This window comes from Phymastichus coffea, unplaced genomic scaffold, assembly GCF_024137745.1.
Source record: "Phymastichus coffea isolate CEN01 unplaced genomic scaffold, Cenicafe_Pcof_1.1 PCOF00065, whole genome shotgun sequence".
In the NCBI taxonomy this organism is placed as follows: Eukaryota; Metazoa; Arthropoda; class Insecta; order Hymenoptera; family Eulophidae; genus Phymastichus; species Phymastichus coffea.
The window spans coordinates 1,269,954-1,294,815 of record NW_026706876.1 but is presented as its reverse complement, the minus strand read 5'-3'; the positions used below and the strand labels follow the sequence as shown (position 1 = coordinate 1,294,815).

General features: G+C 42.1%; 1 protein-coding gene across 1 annotated transcript; it reads left to right on the top strand.

Moving 5' to 3' along the window:
• Positions 1-654: 654 nt before the first annotated feature.
• LOC131667379 (apolipoprotein D-like) lies at positions 655-1,861 on the top strand. The gene is made up of 4 exons (XM_058940758.1): positions 655-830; positions 1,140-1,270; positions 1,363-1,539; positions 1,603-1,861. Exons 1-4 carry the CDS (start codon positions 720-722, stop codon positions 1,745-1,747), a joined length of 564 nt encoding a protein of 187 aa, XP_058796741.1. The 5' UTR covers positions 655-719; the 3' UTR covers positions 1,748-1,861.
• Positions 1,862-24,862: the final 23,001 nt, after the last annotated feature.

Below are 24,862 nucleotides of genomic sequence, written 5' to 3'. Positions count from 1 at the left end.
TCTCTCTGAATCACTTTTCGGCTTTAAATCACCCGTACGCGTATACATGGTGCGCGGCTCACGTTCCGTATCTCACTTGCTCTTATTTTTAATGTCGATGCACACGTGGTCGGCGCACTTTGTCGCGTAGTGGCCGGCCACAGGCGCCTTATTCTCGTCTTGTTCTTGGTTGCTTTTTTCAGCCGCTCGGTCCACAGCGTCGAGATGGCCTACCACAGCTCTTGACGTCTTTTCCACGTGTAACGATGGCTTTCCGATGTTGCTAGCTTTGTGTTTTTTATCGCTTTTTCCGTGGTTTTATGGACTTGCGCATAGTTTTTAGGTAGCTTTATCGATAGCTGCCGCTGCCTCGCGCGCGGATCCACGAGGGAATATAGCTTGTTGATAAACAAAATGGATACTGCAAAAGTAAAGTCGATAGATGCTGCGAAATATTAGTTGAATGCTGTGTGCAGCGATTACTGGGGAATTAATTAATCACAAGTGACTATTATTCAGTGCTTAACTACGAATGGTGTTTTATAAGGCACATACTAATCAGACTTTTGCAAACATCTTATCACTTGCAAATAATAATATTGAAGTACTTGCTATCGCAATGACAGTTGCAAAATATGGTATAAGCAAGTTGTTATGCAAGTCTGATAACATTCATATTTCGCTTGTAAAAGAATCACGATGACGGTGGACTAAACAGTTTATGCTGATATAACGCCAAGATGAAGTTTATGCTGTTGGGAATATTCATTATTAGTAGTACAGTAGCTCAAGTTCCTATACCAGGGAAATGTCCGAATGTGCAAGTTGTGCCAAACTTCGATGTTGGAAAGGTAAATTTATACAATGCATGTAATAAATTTGGCAAGCCGACATTTGTGCACAGAACTATTTTCCACATGAATTATTGTACGCAATATAATATGGCACAGTATATCTATATATCAACTTTAATGCATGTGCACAAAAGTTTACGTGCAAAATAGTTATGTGCACAAATGTTGGTTTGCCGTAAATTTGTTATTTTTATATTCAGAAGAATACAATAGTTTTACTCAAGTTAGAAGTTCAAACATTTTATACTGTGTGAATTAAAAGAAGTGATGTGCTTATGAATAAAGGTTACTTTTTCTATTTTCCAGTACCTCGGAAAGTGGTACGAAGCCGAGCGTTACTTCGCTATTTTCGAAATAACAGGAAAATGTGTCACCGCAGACTATAGTTCTGAAGACAATGGGACTGTGAGTGTTCTCAACAAGCAAATTTCAGTCTTGTAAGTGCGAGTAGCATTTTATTTTTTCAAAAGTGAATTGAATTATAAAAAGTAAATATTTATTTGTATGAAATGTGTTTCTTTCAATTAAGAACTGGAATAGAATCAAGCATTGTAGGTTACGCTATGCAGAAATCGTCAGAGAAAGCCAAATTGACGGTAGTCTTTCCGACTGCATCAAAAATTGAAGGCTCTTACTGGGTGCTTGACACTGATTATACATCATATGCCGTTGTGTGGAGCTGCACCGATATAGCCAGTGTCTTCAGGTATTCAACTAATTATAATTATCTTGCTAAATTTCAAGTCGGTAAAATATTTTAATTCTCCAGTATAAGGTTCGCATGGATTTTAACGAGGCAACGAAACTCATCTATCGCTGTCATAGAAAAAGCTTATCAAGCTCTAGATAAGAATGATATCAGTCGAAGATTCTTCATCAAGACAAACCAAATTGATTGCCCTGCAGAACATTAAATTCCAAATTATTCCATTGTTATTTGATAATTATCTCGTTATTTTATTCTAATCCTTTTATTCTTTCTTTGAATGTCTAGTCATCGTTAAGGTTTTCAATAAACTCTTTTGGCAGCCGCATGTTCATTTAAAAAAAGCTAATATTCGCGACTCGAAGTCGACTTGCAGCATTGCTTGTACCATTTAGATGCTATTAGTCGACGATATGTCCATGCGCACCTAGGTGGCAAAGTGCACAAACACAGACAGGACAGTGGCAGCAGGCGAATAGCGTAGGCATAGCTGAGGTGCAGTTTGACGTTTCCGAATCGGCAGTATACATAGGCTAAAGGCCTATATAACCGGTGTGAGCTCATAGACTCTGCCTCTCTCTCTCTCTCTCTCTCTCTCTCTCTCTCTCTCTCTCTACCTCTCGGACGGCGCTGGCATTCCTCTCCAGCATGCACAGTGTTTAGACTGTTCACCCACACGCATGCACATGCAAGCAGTCTGTTTACGTAAGCGAGGGTCGACGTTCTCTCGCGCTAATTGGTCCAATGTCAAGGTCACACGTATACCAGCCAAGCGCATCGCGTCATCGCATTATCATCGATTATCGGGGGATAGCATATCTGTGGCACGCAGCCGGGAAGGGGAGACACACGCCCATAGCGGAGAGAATCAATTGAATCGCACCATCGAGAGAAAGGGAAAAATACGCGGACATAGGCTAGGCCCAGTGAGTACCAGCTGGAGAGGGGCAAAAATTGGTCGATTGCTACGTGTACCGCACATATAGCTGTCTGACGAAATTCGCTTCGCGGTTATCGTAATGGAATAATTTATATGATTCGATTTGGCCTCACACCCGCACACGTGTATGTATGTTATGAACGTGTGTTATTGGCTCTGTTTTGGTTTTGCAGTAAGCGAAATGAAATATTTGTGTGTAGGTGTACGCGTGTGTGCGCGAGCACAACTGCGGGACTGCGGATGCTTTAGTTGCCGTTTAATAGATTTCCGCTTTGAGGTTCATCGAGCGCTATCGGCCTTGCGCGCTTCACTTCTCTTTAAGCGCCGCAGCGTTCGTGGGCGCCAAAACCGAATTCATATGGCCTGTACAAGAATAGGGGAGATATGGTAATCGTCGAAAGTATATCGTGGAAAGATTCTACAATGTTGATCGACTTGCGCGGTCTGGTTGGAAAATTTTGGCTGCAGCTGCAGTATACCGACAAGTGAGAAGAGAAATGACGAGCGGAGAACCAAGACAGAAAGCAAGAGGGATAAAGGGATGGCTGGAAGCCGGGCCACACAGGCAGCAGCAGCGAATTTAAAACGTGATTTTCATTGGGAAGTGGCGCGGGCGTGGAATTGTGGCTGTTGGACGATTTAAAAAGTTCTTTCATGCGCTAGAGAATCGGTACATTATACGCGCGCGGCAGAAACGCGAATAACGAAGAAGAGCGAGAGAAAGAGCTTTCTCTCTCGTACTCGCGGGGAGGTCGCCGATTTTTCTATCGGACGCGTCCGCAGAGAGACGCTCTCATACTGCGGCTCACTCTCTCTCTTTTTTCCATTTCCACGCGGCGCGATGACGTGTAGCGAAATGTAATTGCGCTCGTGACTCGCCGCGTTTCGAATATTGATTTCCTTTCTTCGCGCCAGTGAGAGAGAGAGAGAGAGAGAGAGAGAGAGAGAGAGAGAGAGAGAGAGAGAGAGAGAGAGAGAGAGCAGCTGCCGCTGGATAATCCGCGGGAAATCCTTCTCTCGTGCCAGATTTTACCTCCTCTCTTGCTTCTCGCTGACGCGTGTCTGTTTTATTTCTTTCCTTTTGTTTCTCTCGTTGCAGTTAGCCTTCGATTCTGCACCTGTTCTCTCTCATCTCCGAGTGTAATTTTTACGCCTTCACGATTCGCAAACGATATCGCTCTGCTGCTGGTGCCGTTGCCGCAGGCGCTGGCGATGGCGCTGGCGCAGACCGAGCCAAATTGCAAAATCGCGGGGGAGCTCTATACTCTTTAGAGCCGCTGAAATTTCAAGTACGTACATTTTCTGCTTTATTCGTAAGCCGGCAGGGAATGCCGCCACTTGTGAATCACTGGCTGCATTGAATTCATTATTTCGTTCGACGCTCTCTCGCTCTTTTTCGAACTCTCGCGTCGACGTAATTGCGATGTAATTGAAGAGTTGAAAAATCTGCTTCGAGATTAATCTGTTCATTTTTTTTCTTGCCGCTGCTGGAAAAAGACGTTGATTTTATGATTCCATCGATGTTTTCTCTTCACGACGTATCAAACTGAACTTAATTGAAAATTGAACTGCCAATATGTTTTGTGACGCTGTAGTAATTACAGTTTTACATGTCCTATTACAGGTATATGTAACGATAAAGTTGAAATTCTTTACAATGAAAATATCATGGACATATTCAAAATAAACCGATCGATGATCGAGATTCAAAAAAGTTCGTATTGTATTTGTTATGCTGTGTTTTTTTTCAATGATCAAAACCAACCGATTATTATAATAACACGAACATATTTGAGGTCCAAATTAATACGTAAAATGCATTTGTTAAATTTTCTGCTTAAACTGATAAAGTGACACCTGTAAAAATTTATTGCAAGTAAAATACTCAATCTCGCGGACAGTGATGCATATCAAGTAAAAAGGAAACCAAAAAAGGAGGCGACAGTGTGAGAGAGCAATACAAACGAGAGGAATAATGCGAAAGGAATACGGTGCGATTAAATTCTTCCTGTACATTATTTGTCGCTTTTATCGTTCTTTCTCTCTCTCGCTTTCTGTTGCATAGATTGCGCATTTCAATATGCTCTTTGTCGTACATATATAGCCGGCATGCCAGCCGAGAACCTATATAGTCTATATAGTCTTTTTTCATCGCGTCGTTATTATTCTATAAATCCTCTTTGTGTATCTGGCTCTGCCGGACTGGCTCATTTCCTGTCTATCTTAAACAAGCCATTTGCCGTTATCCAAGCCAAAGCTTTTTCATCCTACCCCCTGTTCTTCGTGTTACATCCATCCTCGTTGTCTCGACGTTGCCGTGCAATATCCGGGAATAAGTAAACGCGAACTCGAGGCACGTAATTTATTGGCATCTGTTACTCTTTCTCTTGTTCGTGCAGCCTCTACTCGTATATCTATCCTTTGAACAACTCAAGTATTCGGAGCGACATAGGCGCGTTTGGAGCTGCGTGTTTGACGTGCGTCGCGCATGCGCGAGCCTGTACCGACAATGACCAATTATGTGCAATTAACCACTGACACCATGACACCTAAATACTCCGGCAGGCGGCCGACGCTCGACGTGCGCGCGGTTATGTTCCCATTATGTGGCCGTATCGACATGTGTTTCATGTGAGAGTGAACCTCGCTGTGTGTGAACGCACGAGGCTGTGTTTGCACAACCACACAGACACTAAGAGTTGGAGCTTGCGCCTACGTTGGCTCTATATGCACGCGCACACATATATTCCGATGGTCTGTAATTGTCCTCGCGATAGCCACCGATTGTACATGTTAGGCGGTCAATGCTAGCTGCTACTTCAACAGTCCGTATTCCTAAAAAAACTTTCGTTTCTGTTGTTAGTTCTTTGCGTAAGTAAATAAAGTTAAACAAAGTTAAGCATAGTTTTTAACTCACTTTTTTTAACGCCTATCGCTAGCTATTCCTACAAGCACATTTTTACGCTTATGCTATTTAATACTGTACTGTTTTACTATCTTTTTTCAATACACACATATCTAAAAATGAAAGATCTATATGAGGATACTCTTCAAATGCAATCAATTCAGATTGGAATTATCGGTTAGGATTTCTGGAGCAGAATTTTATAGTTTGAAAGATCACAAAGCGTAAAAAGTTAATCCGAGTAAAAGGAGCCGCTGTTACTATAGGAATTCATAGAGTAAACAGCGATTACGTGATCGTTTAATAATAAGTTTGTATCTCGCGGAGCTCTGTGTGTATAAACGTGTCGGCACGAACAATCCTTGATCCTTCGCGCATAGCTTTACAGCGTGTAAGGCGATTGTAACAGGGCTGTTTGCTTTGTACTACATTCATCCACTAATGTTTCGTTACGCGCACGCAGATAATGCTTCTGTGTAAAAAAGCTTTTTACGTAATCTCACTTTCTTTTTCTTTCTTATTCATGTAGTCGTTCGAAAGTGCAGCACATGTACAAATTGGAAAAAATGAAAACAGTTATGACAGTGAAACCATGCTATTTTCATATTAATGATGCCCACGTTAAAGTAATAACGCGCAGCGTCATTTGCACCGGCGAATGGATATGGATGTTGGCAAATAATCCACGGGACGGCCGCGTACTTGTTTTTTTAATTTTTTTCGTCCGTTGCAGCGTCGAGCGCTATGGAGATTTATAATTGGGTTAGCGGTTAATGGCAACAATGAAGTAACTGGACGCGTTACACACATACACGCGCGCGTGCACTTATATATATGCAGCAACGATGCTTACATCGGGAATGCATAATCGCCTTCTGATGAATCGCTTTGCATGATCAAATTTTACAGAACAACACATAGGTATAGACGGACACGTAGTTAAGAGAGACAAGGTCGATACACCTGTGTAAACTCTCGCTCTCAGTACCACCGCGTACAAGCATAAACGTCGACATAGCGCCTAATAGGCCTATCATCAATCTGTATTAGATGCATTCGTGGATCCTCCTGTTATTGAATGTACATCTCACTCCTCTAAAACTTGACTAACCTCGACGCACTTATTTCAATGCGTATAATCGTTTGCCATCTTTGTAGTATGGATAAATACTTTTAAGTTCGGGATGTACTCTCTTCTGCAATCACCTCGCCTATAATTACGCATCTTTATATACATTTGTTCTCTATTACTTACCGTGCATCTATATTTTATTTGATTGTGCGAGAGGTATATCCGGGCAAATATCGCTGATGTAACGATCCTGATTGGGATGCGATTTTAACGTGAGTGTTTAGTTCTCCTTCTCGCAGCACAATGCAAGAGTGTACGTCTCGCGTGGATGTTAAAGCAAAAGTGATCAAATGCTTTATTATTCCATTTGGCGTTGAGAGTGTGTGTGTGTGCACCTGTAATTATCGTTGATTTCCACTGATCTTGCCGTTACGTTAATATGACTTTCGTTTGTTATGTACATGTCCATTGTTGCCATTGGCATTGTTTGCAATATGGTAATGGTTTATGGATAGTATTTGCCTTATTTTATCGTCATTAGCTATGGTTATTTGTCAATCAGAGAGCTTATTCATCGAATGGAAATAAAATAGTTAAAATTTCGTGGATGCATATTATGAATCTGTTTGGCAAATGTGGGAGAGAGAGAAAAGCTAGAAATCGGTCAAACGTGTTTTTAATTCACTGGCGAATGATCTGCGCCGAAAAATGGCTTGGGCGCAATTATTCAAATGAATAGCCGCATGCACATAGTCTGTAATTTTGGATATGGCTCCTAAGTCAGCGTTTTCATCGCTGTAGTGGCGCTGTAGCTCTCTCTCTCTCTCTCTTTGCAGGCTGTGCATGCGTGTAGCGAGGGCGTCGACTCTATCGCTAATTATAATATGCTAATATGATTGGAATCGACTTCTAATCGATACTTTTATAATTGGGTAAGCTTTGTAATGCAGCGTGCCCTGCACATGCGGGTTCGATGGCGCGCGCATTCGCCGTGTGCCCCAGACGAGATTACGCGTTTGTAGCATGGCATGCGCGCGCGAGAGACTGCACCATAGGTAAACATAGATTACATGATTGCCTAATAAGCCTATCGGTGCTTTGTGCGTCGATCGCGTGTGCGCCCGCCACCGAAACCCATTTCGCGTTGCAGCACGCCCTTGATATCCGTCCTTCCAATTCTATACGCCCCCACTAAAGTGGAAAGCTCGTAGCTCGCCTGTACTTTTTTTTCTTGCTTCTACTCGTATATTTAACCATCGTTGAGGCCCAATTTTCTCTATCACCCATCGCTATCCGATTAGTCTGCATTTTCATCGAATTTCATTTCATTTCTGATTGATTGATTGATTGAGCAATTTTCAAAATTACATTTTCTCTCAAAAATATATTCATTTTCTTTAATATGGACAGGTCACCATCATTTTTGTAACATTCTCTTTGTCATATTCTAATACTCCATGTCATTAGTATTTTACTAAGGATAAACTTGAAAATATATTCAATAGACAACGGAAAAAAATTATTATTGAATTATTTTCATATTATTTTATTTTATTTTTTAACATGAATTTTTTGTATACGTCAACATGGAGTTTGACATTGAAGACATCTGTTGATTGTTTTTTAAGCTAAAAGATCTATGAAATCTTAGTTGTACATACGCAATTTCGGAAAGAATCATCGCGTGCTCGTAATAAAAAAAAAAAGCAAAAGACACTTTGCACGAGCCAAGAACGTACTTAACCCAACGGACAATGCCAGTGCAAGGTGTAAAAGATCAGGTCTTATACTCAGAGACGACCTTTATAACGTGTCTCGGGTCCCTCGGCAACCTGTCGACGCTCGTGTCCGACCAGTTTTGGGTCGACCCCTTTTTCGACTGCCTTCTCTTCGTCATTGGGTGACTCGTTTGAGCTAAGAAAAAAGTGGGGTCTCGCAGTAGCCAACCGGATCTTTGCTGGAGGTCTGATAATTATTATGCTCGAAATTAGTCGAATATATAGACATCCTATAGCTCTTAGTCTGCTGCTGATGCTGCATCATCTAAGATGCTAACGGCCTGATAGATGCTCTTGATCTTCCAGCTGTGTTCAGTAGATCGGGATTCTGCACGTTTAAATGATGTCCCACTGCAACAGACATAATTGAACATTACTATGCAAATGATATTGATGGAGTAGTGGCTATGAAGGTTTTATTCATATTCATATGAAAATAATTAGATAAAAGACTAATCTATTTTTGAAAATTTCTTTTGTTATGTCAAACCTATAATATTCGTCTTCAATCGCTTTTTGAGTCATTTTCTATCGCTTTCTATTATTATTATTTCTTGTGAAAGTACTGTAGGTGCGACCAAAAGATTTTCAATAATATTTTTTTGACTATATATATTAAATACTGTTGGTTGTATGAAAGTAATTTATAAATTTCGATCATAAATATAATATCAGACAGTAAAAATCTTACAAAGTTAATAGTAATTTTACAATGTTATCTAGCCTAATTTTTCATAATACTAAATGTAAAAAAAAATGCAGACAACTGTACTTGAAATTAAACGTATAAAAAGATGTATATTTTAATTAAATATAGCTTTATAATTTAGCTAAACTTTGAAAGATTATCTTCTCTAGATAAAATAAGCATAAAAAGAAGTCTAGCAAACATTGTCGCCAAGGCAGACAGATATAACCCGTTAGGTGAGCCAGTTGAACGGAACTGTGGGAAAGAGTTTCGAAAACTAGTTCGTTGCTGGGGGCTTCTTTTCGTTTGCTACATTCTTTTGCTTATCCGCAAGATTCAGCAAGGCCAAACGAGCGTTTTTCTCATTCGAGTGACCACACGTAATTACGCAGAATAAAAATGATGTAATGTCGGCTTTATTCATTAGATGATGTTTTCTCAGGCAGAGATATTTTAGGACGCGTAGCGCGGAGAGTGTATACCGTGTGATGCTTGAACGAAAAAAAGGAAAGAGAAAAAAGATCCAATTTGCCTCTAGCTCATTCTCGGACGCTCTTTTGTTGAGAATTTATGCAGTCAGTTGGCCTCTTCTTTTTTACGGCTGTGCAATTCCAGCAGGGACTCCGAAAGATTTCGAGGTGAAGGATATATGCGCGCGTAGGGAGAAGTAGAGCCAGAGCAGAATGAGTCGAGCTCGAATAGAGGAGGGCATGATAATGAAAAGGTTCGATGCAAGAGGGAATCGAACAGACGTTTGGCATTGAGTGTTACAAACGAGTTTTACGTCCAATGTTACGGGGAATCTCCCGCGCTTACTCGCTTGCAAAGTACAGCCAATAGAATGCAACCGCTTCTGCTAAATAATAATGGCTCCATTCGCCAAAGACGCTAAGGATATGTCGCTTTACAAAAACCATCTCTTCACACTGATACTCGTTCTATATGCAAAGCTATTTATTTCTTTTCTGCCTTCGTCTTCTTTTCTTCATTTCTGAATGACACATGTATTGTGAAAGTATTCACACGTGAAATACTTTCAGGACTTTGAATATAAATCCTTTGAATTTTATGGATTGAGCACTTTTTTATAAAAGGAATCAATCACGCTTCTATTTCTATTCAAAATAGCATTGTTATTCTGCATCGAAATATGAGCACGCATACTCAATAATTTACTTTTTCATTAATAATTTAAAAATGAATAAAAAATTAAGATTCTTTAAAACGGTTCATTACTGATAACGTATACCTTAAAAATTATTGTTTTTTAATGTGAGTAGTTTATTATGTACAAGTTATTTTTTAATTTTGCACAATTTATCGACAAAAGTGAATTATGTATGCCTACTACAGTTTGCATCTGTAAGCGAATTACTTACTCAATAGTAAGACCTTTCATTTTGTTACTACAGGAAGCACCGTAAACAAATTGAAATACGAAAATTAAATAATGATCGCATTTTAACCATTAGTCAAGTGAAATCGATAAATTGCTCAGTTAGAGCGTCTAAAAATAGTAAGTGGTAGTAGTAGAGTTGATAATTATGTGTCTACTGTAGAGTGCTGATCTGATTGCAATGATTGTCATTTTACCTATTATTTTATTATTATATTATTATTATATTATTATTTTATTATTTTATTATTCTATTAAATATATTATGCTTATTTAATGGTGATTTTATCACTTAACTTGAAGCCAATATTTTATAGATATGATTGCATAGGATTAACACATGACAAAAAAACGGGAGATTCTATATCTTTAATTATAATTAATATGATCAAAAAAAATTTTTTTAAATAAACAAAGAACATTGAAAATTTATCACAACGCTAAGGTTGCATTTAGCATCAAATTTGTAAGTTATTTCTCATCTCGATCTGATTATCATTAAGCCATTGAAGTTGAGCCTATTGTATCGGTATTATACCTAACAGCAGAGCATTAGTCAGAAAGAGGAGAGAGGGAGCAAGAGAAAGAAGCTCGCGCAGCAGCCGACGTCTTTGCAGAAAGTTCTGTCAAAAGAGTGAAAGGGGTGTATTGGGTGGGGGCTTCGCTCGCTGGCTTCGCTGGGGGTCCGACAATAGCAGGCCGCTCTCAATTTCAAACCTTAGCTCTATGCAAATGCGTTTGCAAACTAGTATAACCAGCCAGCCGCCGAATGTTCTCACACCGTCTCCTCTGCAGCGATTCTGCAGAAATCTTTGTCGTTTCAGTTATCGCCAGTCCACCACGACCATCGCTTCGTGGATACTTTGAACAAGTGGCGCGAATAATTTTGACAGCAATAACGACAACGGCGGCGTCAGACAGATAAGTAAGAAAGCAGGAAATAGCCTGCGTGGTGAGTGAGAGAAAGAGCGATCGATGAAGAACGCAAAATGGCGCGAGGGGGTGAGCGAACGACGGGAGAAAGCCAACGAGAGCTCGAGAAAGGGTGGGTAAAAGGAGAGGAAGGAAGAAAATGAGCGGGAAATGAAGGACGCGCGCAGCTGCCACCACCGCCGCTGAGCCTGCGTGGGTGGAGAGAAACAGAGACGTGAGTACGGGGCGTGTGTAGCTGCTGCTACTTTTTGCTGGAGGAAAACTTTGAGCCGTTACTCTTCTCTTTCTCTGTCTTTTTTGTTGCTTGCAAGCCTCTCTCTCTCTCTCTCTCTCTCTCTCTCTCTCTCTCTCTCTATCCCTCTCTCTCGCTCTCCCGAGGGTTGTATATCTTCGTCGACCAGAGGCTTGTACTTTTTCGGCGAAATGCAGGCGCGTGCTCGGAGCTCTCAGCCCAAAAGAAATTTTGGAAGCTTTGATGTACGCGCGCACTCGTGGAACGGAGATGATGCGCTTGTTAAGGGAAACTATTTTTTTTCGTTCGTTCTCCGTGTGCACATTTTTCGAAATTTTGTGCAGCGGCAAGAGAACTTTTTTTGTGTCTACTTCACCTTGATAATGCGAGAGTATTGTATAGTGCGCGGAAACGTTTTAATAATAACACGAAATTGCTTTTAATATCAATGGTTCTCTCTCTATCTCTCTTTCTCTCGTATTCCGCACTCGAGAGAGTATTTTCGAGTTAATAATTATAATTTTATCGCGTAATGGTAATTTTCTGGGAATATTTTAGTTGGTGTTCGATTAGATTGTTATTATTGTTGCTTATAACTAACTGCAATTGGTTTCATTTGCAATAATGTTTTTATAATTGTATTGATAACTTAAAATATTGTAATTCAACTTTTTAGATTATTGTTAATTATAGATATTTTGCTATGATTTGATAATTGATAATGTCTCGCCAAATATTCATTATACTATTAACAATTTGGTTCCATAAGTAGTTGTAATTTGAAATATCATCAAGGAATCTTGAATGTATATTACTTTATTTTATAGCCAGTATATCATAAATGACGCTTGGTTTGATCATTTCCAAGCTCGAGATATTCTATACAAAAGGCGCTTAACGATCTATTCAAAAGAGAAAAAGCGCGAAAAGAAACCCACCCGCAGAATTTTGTAATCAGGCAGAGGCACTCGACATCACTCGGTAATTTCCCAACTTTCAATCGTGAAAATTCCTAATGAGTATCACGGCCTATATAAGCATAGCCAAAAAGAGTAAAATCATATCGTCGAGGATGCCGCCGCTTTCGTGAAAAATAAGTTTAACGACTTGTGTCTTAAAAGCCGTGGCAGCGCTAGAACCGACGTTCAATATGCACACTCAGAATAAAATATCCTTTCTCTTTCTCCTCTCGCCTCCACACGGTCGAGTAATTTTGAACTCGTTCCAAAAGCTACGTTCGCTCGAATGTCCCTCCTATATATGGGATAGTGTTTGCGTGTGCATGTGTTCGTACGTGAGATTCATTAACTTTCACGTGCTCCACGAATACGCAGAGGGAGGCAGAATTTCGTTCTGGTCAGCCGACAGAAAAGTGTAATCGACAAAGTTTATCAGGTGGCCAGAGAGCAAGAGAGCTGTCATAGTAGCGCCGATGCTCTTCAGACACGATTCTAGCCAAGCACCTTTCAAAAAAGCTTCCGTGAGACGACGCCGAGTTTTATTTCGTGGCTGATATCGCTTCTTTGTTCACCGGAAAATCGTTCCAAATTTCCGAACAATTTGCAAAAATAACGTTTCCCAAGTAAAAATATAACGTATCGAGCATAGCGTGTAATGTTCACGTCATTGCAACGAGTTTCCACGAAGCGGTGTTTGCAGGCATTACGAAATTGCATTCATCTACAAAGTGAAGTTTGACATGATTGGATATTCATAAAATAGATTGGAGTTTGCAATAAACGTAATAACGTTTTGCGTTTGACTTTGTCTCTAAGTTAGGGCGAAAATTTATACATGTGCCCTATATAATCTATTACATTAATAAGGTATTTCTGATTACGTTGGATTGCCCTTGTGCATTCATGAACAATTCATCACGGATAGTACGTGTACATGCCTATTGGTTTTTCATTAAATACAAACAACAAAGTATTTAAACATATCGTCTTTGTAATATAATGTACGTTATTACATAAATTATCGCATTATCGAAGGTACTAGAGAACTAAACTGATTTGAATATTCCTGTATTTTGTGTTAATGAGTTTAATTTCCAATGTAAATTATATGGTATAAAGCATTCCTCGTGAGAATCCAATTCCTCCAAGTGTTCGACGACAAAAAGTGTATAGAAAAGATCGCCAAGATGGCCATAAAAAAGTCGCTTTTGGAAGTGGTTTAATTTAATATCGAGCACATTTCTTTCTTCTGCATAAATTGCGGTCTTCGACTGAGATATAACAGAGACTCAATTTTGCCCGAGCGCCAACCGCATTGATATATGTGCTTTTCTTCCGCGTGCGTGCGGGCAGGTTTCATCGTTATTTCCAGCGCTCTTCTTTTTTTCGGAGTCGCCTAGCGAAATTTAATTATAGCCTTCATTACAGAAGCTCAATTAAGTGTACTTGTTTACTTCTAATGTATTATGCGTTCGAAAGTTTGAATAAATGAATTAATTATAACGTGACGGAGATTCAATTATAAATTCCTATCTGAAAGGAAAACAAGAATCGTTCGGCTTTCTAATTAAATTTCGTGGTTGAGACTAATTTTCAAAACATATTCGCTGTTAGATCATTTCCTTCAAAAGTCGAATATTCAGTGTTTAGAGGGAAAACAAAAAAGAGCAGAAGTAGGAAGCAAATTCCACATGGTCACGATGAACCTATAAATATTTCAACGTTGCGAATGGAATTTATTGAGAGCAAACATAATTTCCAACGCGTGCTGTAGAACAAATATTTACTACATCGATACACTTGTTTTATTTCTTGCCAACATCGTCAGCTCTTCAATTGCTTTTCTTCGTCGCATATCTTCAGTAGCTATTGGATAAATATGTGTTCTTTGTGCGCGGTAATGAAAAAGTATCGCTGAGCACGTAAACTGTTGACAAAGCGAGTGCGAGCGTGACAATGCGATTTTTGCCTTTCATCGAAAAGAGATTGCACCTAGGATGAAGGTAAAGAAGGACTTTAATTAATTCTCATCCTTACCCCTAATTAGTCGCTCGTGTCCTTAGCCGTAATAAATTGTAGCCTCGACGGCTCGTGGGCTCTCTCTCTCTCTCTCTCTCTCTCTCTCTCTTGGTTTTAAGCGATTTTAATTAAAAGCAGACACCCCCGCTCTGTTTTCACCCTCTAACGCGCGCTCGGCGCACTTCTATCTGCGTCTCTTTTTGCGCGCGCGAAAGCTGCATCGCGTTTTCTCTCTAAACACTCGCGTGTGCATGTGTGTGTATGCGAGAGTGTGCGAACGGCAAGCTCTCGAGCGCGAGCGATTACGAAACTCAATTAACCGCTCGGTAAATGGTCGATAGCTCGGGAATTATTTACCGCGATAGTTTGATAAATGGACTGGAGAGAAAGAGAGAAGTACCAGTGGGAAAAAAATCAAAGGGAGAGATCGATTTCAAGGAGTCGATTTGTTGTTTATTACAACGGCTTTTGTATTTGCGATATGCGTTATTAATTCCTCCCGCTGTTCGTCGCTTTCCGACACCCGTTATTTCCTTTGCGAGTACGCATGTGCATGCTATCTGCGTAAGCGTGGGAGAGAGAGATATTAAATTAAAGAAATTCTTTGGGAAAGCGGCGCTCGTTGCAGCAGTAGCACCGGTTCGAGAGCGTGCAGACTACTAGGTGTGCGCTTTCATAATTGTGGAAGTTGCGCTTTTGTTTCGTTAACAATTGAACGTAACTCGGCGACGCCGCTGCCGTGTCTACATGTTATTCCCTTTGATGTCGCGTTTGCGTCGCGTCGAGCTTTTATGTACGCGGGTATAGACTCATGCACAAGTGTCGAGAGTGAGAGAAAGGGAGAGCAGTGCGTCGTCGCCAAGAACATTATTATTTCGTTTGCCGCTTGCGCGCATGCAGCTGTACAATAAATAAAACTTCCACATCGCTTTTCGTCGTATACCTATGATTTGCAGTAACGTTTCAAATCCATGTACTTATTCGCAAACATTTCTTAATTAAGTTCATTTGTTAGAAGTTAGAAAACTGTCGAATAAAGAGAAAACGCCTTTTAATTTGTTGCATGTTTTTGTCACGGAGTAATTAGAAGCTCGCGCTAAATTTACGGCCGCTAATTCGTTTAGATGCATATCAATTTACATTACTGCCCCATGCAAATGAAGCTCTTAACATGAAAACTTGGCGTATACGTAAATGAATAAAGAGACACAGTAAAAAACAGCCTTACTTTGCTCTAAATATATTCCGACGAGAAGGAAAAAAACCCGCTTCACTCCCTACTCTCCAATTAAGAACAACAAAGCCGGGCCATATATCTTCGGACTTTTCCGCGAACGCATCGAGCGAAAAAATTTCAGCTCACGAATAAATTCAGCGAGTTAGGAAGTTAGCCTCCTCTGGCACAACTTCTTGGCGTGAAAAATGCATCGCTTAATTCATACAAACTAGAAAACTTTTCGCTCTCCATTCCGAAAGTTGGCGAGGAAAAAAGCTATCGTCATATACGGGAAGGGTCCCGCGTTGGTTGGGCACCATTTTTCCCCAAGACAAACTCGAGTGGAAGGCGCGCAACTCGCTATAAAAATGCAAGCTAATTTATCGACACCGTCGGCGAAAAGTTTGGCTTGATGTCGTGAATTATTATGAGGCGGGGAAGCCCTCGAGGCCGAGCAAACCACAACGGCGAGAGAGAGAGAGAGAGAGTGAGAGAGAGAGACAGCTGGTTGGCTGCTCGCTTTATCTCGCCGGAGCTCCTTCCCGCCGCCGATACAAATGGCCAAAGTAAACTTCGCCATTACGAAGTGCGCGCCCGCGGAAGTTACTGCCGCCCCTTTGCCAGAGAGCAAAGGGGGCCGTGGAAGGGAAAGATCCCTAGAATCACCGTCTGGTTTATGGCCCTGGCAGCAGCAGAAACAGCAGCAGCAGCCGCCGCCGTCGACGTCTGCGGGATTAGTTTTGCAGTGCCCTGGTGCGGGCAGCTCCTTTAAAGTACCCATTCCATTCCTACCTCGAGCTTAAGGCGGCTTTTGTCTCTGACTATATGTTTAAGAGCCGTCCTCCCTCTCTGTCTCTATCTCTCTCACTTGGCTCAACGTACGTGTTCTTTTCTTTTTGTTTCACGACGAGAAGGAGTTTGGGGCGATGTTTAACGCTTTCGCCGGCTTATGCGGGACGAGTGCAGATATTGTCTGAGGAAAATAGAGAATGTAAGATGAGAAAAGTGAATTTGCGCTGGTATGCAAATTATTCGAGATGATATTCTCCGTGAGCAAAGGAACGCTGTTTACCGCAAAGGTTTTATGAGAAAGAATAGTGAAAACGCTACTGTAAATAAACGTATAATTTAAAAAGCCGTTGAATAAATTTTGATAGTCCGTTTGATAACTCTGAGAAGCTATTATCGTATGCAGATTTTGAATCATTAATATGAAGAGTCTGTATAATATGCTCGTTGTACTCTTTTTTAGAAGCGATTCTCCGGGTAAATAACCAGAGCATATATTATCCTTCTTTTAATACAGCCTAAACTGATTGAATTAAAAGCCATAAATTAGCAAGTAATTTCGGGGCTGTCAGTACCAAAAGAAAGTAAATTTCGTAAACTCATCGGAGCTCGCCGCCGTCCAAAAGAGATCTTTGATCATGCGCCTTCAATTTATTATCCCAGCTTCATTAGTTCCGCAAGTTTGTGTATATCCACACACATACTTCGCATGACAAAATATAAAGCAGCCAGCGAGCGAGAGAAGCGGGTATACGGGCCCATAATGGAATCATCGAGCATAAATACGCGATAAGGCCGTGGACTATCAAGTCAATGGAGAATTCAAAAGTTTTCTCCACTCATATATATACGCGTAAGCTCTTGCATACGCCTCTCAATTTCCTTTGGTTGGCGGCGACGGCCTCATAACTCACTCATTATCGCATTAACTGCTCAAAGAAAAAGGCGCACTTCCTCCTGCGCAACGTTTTCTCTCTCTCTCTCCCTCTCTTTCATCTCGCAAGTCCGATAAATTGGTTTAAATAGGCTTTTATAAAATACAGCCACAGGCGGACTACTGCTGTTGTGTTACCTGTGCTGTGGCAAAATTCTAGACACCGCCTTCTCGGGGCTAAAATTAATTCCCGTATTAAAATTTGGCTTGCAAATATTCTGAACCCGCGGCGGCCTCTAGCTACTCTCATGCTCACTCCATAGGTCGGCATACTAGAGCGATATTCGGCGGTACGTGCACGCGCGTAATTTACATCCGTTATTACGCAAGGCGAAAGCCCTGCACGTGCGTTTTCCCTCCGGATGGATCCCTCCAAGCGTTCTTTGTCTGAATTCTCGAAGCGAAGAGAGAGAGAGGGAGAGAGAGCGAGAGCGAGAGCGAGAGCAAGAGCGAGAGCGAACGAACGAACCAATGACAGAGCGGGCAAGGGTGACGATGATGAGCCTACGGCCCTTACGTAACAACCCTTTCGAAGCATCCTTCTATCTTTCTCTCTCTTCCCCTTTTTGGCCGAGGGGTTACAGACAGTTTCACGACTTTTCCGATTCCGTTCCAACGAAATTGGACGTACCAGCCGAGGGTTCGCTCTATGCTTTTCATCTCTCTCTCGCTCTGGAGATTTTTTCCTGAAGAAGTTTGCCTCTCGCTCCATCTCCCCAGGGATACGACGACGATGGCGAGGGCTTTGACTGAGATGCTTAGGGATGGGCGGTGGCCTTTTACGATGAAATCATCGTTTCAATGTGTAAGCGTTTATTGTCGATATGAATGTGCGCGCGCAAGCGCTATCCTTATAATCAGTGGTCACTCGACAGCGGAAACGCTCGGCTTTGCTTGTAGATGATTGGATTGCTTTTGTGAGTGCGTTATTTTGAATGGAATTCATTAGCCCTCCATGACACTTGCAAAGAGTCAGAGCGAAAAGTAAGATTTTATTTTAAAAGCTTAACTTTTGTTCTAGAATTCATTTCGACATACTGTGGGTAATTGATAAAATCGTAGATGTTAACTTTAGACTGGACAAATAATTTTATTTGACGTCTTTATTAACGCTTGGCCCGTGACAGAGCCAAGTCTATCTACATGCACACAATGCATAAGCTTCCGTAAAACTGACTGTACGCTATCCTGGGCTTTGCAATCTCTCGCATTTCCTACGCCTTTGTTTAGCGCTTTCCAGACTTTTCTGACATTCAACAGATGTTTGATAACGTGCTCTCTCCCTCGAAGGATATTCGATAAAAACCACTTGCTTATTCTCAAAATTGATCTCGTATACAATCGTAAATATCTCTATACTTCACCTCCCATCCCTCAAGGCTTCCAATAATTGTTAAAATTCTAAAACCAAAGGGAGCCTGTTAGCATATTGGATAGATTTATGATGAATGCTGTAAAGAATGTCGAATAACATTTAGTTTGCCTGTTGCCAAATAAAACACGGGTGGATAATGTTATTCTGAAGTATCATTCCGCTGTATACATGAATATTGAGATGCTGCGAGAATCCGTATTGCAATGTAACTTAAATACACGCGGTGAATCATTATGGTGGAATGTCTGAATAGATTAATTCGGAAACATGATAATCAATATTGCAACCAATGAAGCTTTGCTTGCGAAATACTGTGATCTAATCAATCGACTAAAATTACACGATCAATGTACAATTATGCTAAACTATAAGCTGAATCATCCATATTAGATTCTCAAGTAGCGTTAACATCTCGTTGGATTTGAAATAATATTGAGCCAATTGCGCATTTCATTGATGACGATAGCAATGAAAACAGCGAAACTTGGTAAGCGGTTGTGAATGAAAATTGAAAAACCATAGTTTGGGAAAAAGTAAGAAAGCTGTATAACTGCATCACCAGATAACTGTAAAAAAAATCAGGGCGCGGAAAACACCTTTGTGGGCGCGTTTGCTCAAACAGGCCTGAACAAAAGGCCTCGCGCAATTTCCGCAAGGGAGCGAGCGAGCGCCAAAATTTCTCGCCCGGAGAAACTCAAAAACTAGAGAGAGGGGGAGGAAGAGAGGTCGAGAGAGAGAGGAAAAAAGTAAAAAAGTCGGCGCACGCCACGAGGCAGTGGTGATCGATCAATCGTTGTGAAACTCGTGTATCGGAAGGTCGGCCGCCGGGATTCTCATGGAAATTTTCATATTCATGTATTCATTGTTTATCGCGGCGGCTAGCAGCCCCACCACGAGCAGTGCCGTGCGGACTCCTCTTTCCAACGGCGGCATAATGCTCGGTCAGTCACAGTCAGTAGCGCTGGGACAACAACGCGTCCGACAAATACGCTGCTGTCCGTCTCGGAGAGCCACCAGCAACACAGTCAACATGTAATTGCTCGATCGCCCGTGCATAAAGTTTCCCTCTAACCCCTACCACCACATCGCTACAGCTCTCTTGTCCGACGATTGACGGCGCATCGCCGCGATCCTCCTACATGTATACGCGTATTCGTGTACATGTAGGAACGGCAGCGATACGCGCCCGCGTCCGTTTTTGCGCACCATTTTCTCACGTATTGCTCTGTCGACTCTTTCATATTTTTCAACCGGGCGAGATACTGAGTTTTCCCTTTCTTCTTTTTTTCCAATCATGCGCGCCACATTTATATTGCTCCGCTCTGCATTCCTTTTGTATACCCTCAATTTTTGCACTTTTATGAATGGAACGCTGACTTTGGAACGCGAGCTTGATACCTATTAATTGAGTTGCTTGTCACTCACTGCAAGATTATTTCAGAAACTAGTCAAATCGTCAATAATTTAATGAATCGAAAAGACCTCATTGGGAGCTTGAAAATTGTTCAAATTAAAAGAAAAACATGGCAAAATTTTACGTATCTAGTCAAATGTTCTCAAACTGAGACTTTGAAAATAGACACCGACGAAATCAGTATATTTGCTCATTAGAGCTCGAACTTTCTGGGCGTTTCGTTGGGCCGGGCGAAATTGCGTGTACAGCAGTCACGCGTTTGCTCGCTCGCGTAAAGCCAAAAAGACGCAGCTACGAGTCGTAATGAAAGGGATCCCAGGCAGTTCTGGGAGAAAAAGGAGAAAACGATCAAAAGAGAATCCGCTTCAAACGGTGCAAATAAGTGAAAGCTGGACCAGGGGTTCTTCTCGGCTCTTGATCAAAACTCGATGAAAGCCCCTATTGTAATTGAACACAGCGACGAAGACGACTGTCCTCTCTTTCGCAAAAACACTCTCTGGTAAGCTATGGATGCGTCGCCCCTCGGTTAATTTTTCGCTGGGCTGCACCTGCGGCCCTCATGGGCCTCGAGCCTACAGATCGATAGAGCCAACTCGACGACTAACTTTCTCCCTCCGTAGTCGTCCTGACGACTTTGATATTCAAGTCGAGGGCTGAAATGAGATTTTCGGCGCGAAGGAGGAACGCAGTATTAAAAGCCGAGGGTCCTTTTCTTCTTCGTAGCCAGCGAGAAGAGGATTCTTTGTTTGGTTGTGTGTATTCTCGCGGCGCCGCGTCGCTTTTATGTGTTTTGCAAATTTCACGGGTAGTCGAGTGTGCCACTTCCTCTCTCTCTCTCTCTCTCTCTCATTTCTCTACCAGTACATGTATGTGTGTATGCATAGTGAACAAGTAAGTTGTATAGCGAGGTAGAGAGAGTCTGGCGAAATGAAATTCTAGAGTGAGCGGAATTAGAGTTTCGAAATTCGCGTGTGTGTAACTTTCCACGAGAGAATAGATTTTATGAAAATTTCTTGATGCCGGGCGCCTGCTGCATAAATGGAAAGTGTTTATGCTAAAGTTGCCCCTAGGCAAATGAATTGTGAATATCTCGCGTCGAGAATTCCGAATAATTCATTTGCAGTACGGATAGTCATACGTGCAGAGACGGTATTATTGTAATACAGCTATGTTTCTCTGCTAATGAACGATGTATAATATATTGCTATTAGAATTAAAAACTCGGCATCTGTTTGATCTCAAACATAGTGATGTATAAAAGCGCAATCTGTTGTTGTTGATCAAAGAGGCAATAATTATCGTGGCATATTATTGACGATAGCTATTGCGGAACTATAACAGAGGATGGCTTAAATTTTAAACAGCTAGTGTCAGAATATCTTTCTGTTTACTCTGCGCAAGCAAATATTTCAGTCAAGATTCAAATATAACTGCAGTAATAATTTTGGCGAATAATGTATTCAAATAACAAATATGAATTTCTCTCAATCAAACTATGTCACTTGGTACGTGGACTGTAGTAATCCGTGTATGTTATTAGATGACGTGTCATTGATTAATGATAGTGTCCTCGAGGTTCAAATGCATATTGTCGATGTAGTTATAAATAAGTCTGAATCAACTAATAATACATAACCGAATAGAAAAAAAAATGTTAACGTTTTATTAGATTATTCACTAGAAATGAATGCCAAGAGTCGACGAAGCGTTACGAGCAACACATGCCGAATCTGAATCCCGGCAAATAACTTGACGCGTAGCGGCGAGTAGAGAAAAATCAAGCCCCGCAAAAAGTCGACTGAGCGAGCGCGTTTCGGCAGTCAGCCTTCCGTTGGTGGCGCAATAAAAGAAAAGAAGGGTAGTCGCATATCAGCGCTCGATTAATATGGAATCCGAATCGCTTTTTAATTCCTGCTCCTTCCTCGCACGGCATCCTTCCTATACCTCTGAATGTGCGCGCGTGTCGGGGTGTCGCATAATAACGCGGGGTGTCTCCCTTACCGTCAATTTCACTAATCATTCGGACCTCTCTCTCTCTCTCTCTCCCTCTCTCGTGCTTTTTTGCTTCTCTTCGCGCGCCCTCTTTCTCTCTCTCTTTCTGCAAATGCGCGTCATTAGAGCGCGTCGCGCGTCCTAAGCGCTCATCTACATTTTTCGCTTAATGCGCGCGCTTGTTTCGCGTGCGTGCGCGAAGAAAGAGCGACGATAAAAATGCGTACGAGGGAGAGATAATCTCTCTGTCTTTCTTTCTCCGTTTCTCGCGTTCATATCCGACAACGCCGGCCCCCTCTCTCGCTCTCTCTCCCTCTCTCTCTCTCTCTCTCTCTCTCTCTCTCTCTCTCTCTCTCTTGATGGCGAAGAGCGAGAGAGAGAGAGAGAGAGCTGACGAGGGAAGGAAAAAAATTGCGGCGCGTCGGTCGTCCTCGTCGCGCCACTTGAAATCCCCGGGGTGGCTGGTGTTTTTCACGGCTCGGAAAAATGGCCGCCATCCCCACTCTCGCACGCACGCATTGGATTTTCTCTCTTCATACCCCATTCGTTCGTTAGCCGACGCGCGCCCCACCCTCTCGCGGCGGCGGCCGCCGCCGCCGCTACCTTCCCCACCACACGTTTCCCAGCTAACGCCGCCGCGGATAGTCCACGACACAGAGCGCGAGAGAGACAGAGAAAGAGATACGAATATTGTTGGCCTCCGCCAAATTTATAACTAATTATAAGAGAGTACGAAAGTTGGGACTGGAGCCGCTGGACAAGAAATCGTATTAATTGGGCCGGCGAACTTTTTAAACTACGCCTAACGGCTTAAGGTGAGGATTTCACGGGAGCCGCAACTCATTAACCCTCGTCTGCGGATTCCCGAAATTTATTGGCCCTGGGATAGTAGAGTCGGAGAAAGGGTGGACAGAGAGGAAAGAGCGAACGCAGAGAAAACGCCCATAATTAACGCTACGCGCACCGAGAAATCTGCACGAGAGGAAGAGCGAGACTCGCTGGTCGACGACGACGATGACGAACCCCAAACCCTTTGACGACGGTTCACAAGGGTTGATTTAGCGAGGGTAGACTTTTTAGATATGGGATAACTTCGAGGTTGGCTAGTTCTGTGGATGAAAATGAGTTTGAATAAGTGAAAGTATTAATTATTCTATTTCCAGGTCCTGATTTTACGTGACCAGATGTTATTAAAAATAAATGGACAGAGAGTTGTTTCGGATTATCACAAAAAATTTGATGACAATAGCAATATTCGTCACAATCCAGACTCGACAATTATTTCGGATAAAAATCCTCTACTTAGAAAGTTATTATAGTTGGCGATTTTTGATAATCGGCAATAATTCCGCTGAAGAATTAAACCGAAAGATTAAGCTTTGAATTTTAGAGGAGAATGCGCGTCCGATTTAAAAATTCGCGATGAGAGCCGAAAGGTACTAACAAGCAAAGCGGATAATTACCGTTGAAAAGTCAAAAGCGCGGGCTGGCTCCGCGAGCGCACGACGTGCAACCGATAGAAATTATACAGTCATGTAGCCGTGCGCGCGTATCCGCCGGTTAATTTCCGTCCCCAACAGCGTTCCAGACTAGTTAATGCAAACTATAATACCCGCAGTGGAGCGCAATATCGGCGCATTATGCCGAAGAATTGTCCTTTCTCCGGAGGCCAAATTTAGAATGGTATCCTGGACTCCCTTGCCTGGAAGTATAGCAATTCTCAAGCTGGCGCATTTAATTTCATAGAGCTTTCCAGTTGTTCGGTGGGAGGGTCGAGTGAAGAGAGGAAATAGAAAGAGAGAAAGCGCGGGCGCTTGTTGTCTGTTGAGTGGAAGTTGGCAAACTTTGTTTCGCTGTTGTTGGTCCGGCTGCTGCTGGGTGAATTTTAATTAAAGTTTTCAAAGATTTTTTCGGGAATTTCGGCGGTTGCCCGCTCGTGCTCTCACCTACTGCTGCATTGAATTATTTGCACGCTACCTCGTGGCGAGCCCGCATTCAGCGCCAGTTGTAAGCTGCTTATTTCGATAAAGCAACGAGTAATACCGTGTAATGGTGGTACTTTCGGTGAATTATTATCATCAGCTGACATTTTACATCAACTATCATCGTTGCCTCAAAGTAGGCAAGAATGAATAGGCAAGTTCAGTAAACAGGAGGAAGGATAAACAAAAAATTTATAAATCAGCGGCAATAAGAAGATAATTATCAGCGTTGCAACGAGACTGCTGCAAGCAATGTCTTTTGAAGTGCCCCAGCCCCGTAAATTTTTCCCTCTCGCGTTCCTTCTCCTCTCGCGGCAACAGACTCTTCCATCTCTTCTGATTCGGATTTTTTCGCCTGCGTTTGTTCGTCCCCACCATCGCAGAAAGAGGGGAACAGCAGAGCGAGCGATCGGACTGCCATCTCTTTCTTTTTAGGGCAAATTACGCGTGTACCGCCCCTCCTCGATCGTCCTGCTGCGCCCTCTGCCGCTAATTTTTATTTTCCCACAAGCGCCGTTTTAAAAATTACCCAAGAGCCCCTTGCCTCCCCACCGTGGTATCTAGCGGAGGGATCTGATTCCTCCCCGTCGCGCGTTGCGACGTTTTTTTCCCTCTCTCTCTCTCGCCATCAGAAAAACAGGAGAGGGTAAAAGAGGCTGTTTTTTCCGCCCCGCGCCCCACCGAGGCGATCTCTCTGAC

Bases quoted from the DNA above. Each gene is read 5' to 3' on its own strand.
- LOC131667379 (XM_058940758.1), top strand. From the start codon at position 720: ATGAAGTTTATGCTGTTGGGAATATTCATTATTAGTAGTACAGTAGCT. The intron at 831-1,139 runs GTAAATTTATAC...TCTATTTTCCAG, and splicing joins CAAACTTCGATGTTGGAAAG to TACCTCGGAAAGTGGTACGA. The intron at 1,271-1,362 runs GTAAGTGCGAGT...CTTTCAATTAAG, and splicing joins AACAAGCAAATTTCAGTCTT to AACTGGAATAGAATCAAGCA.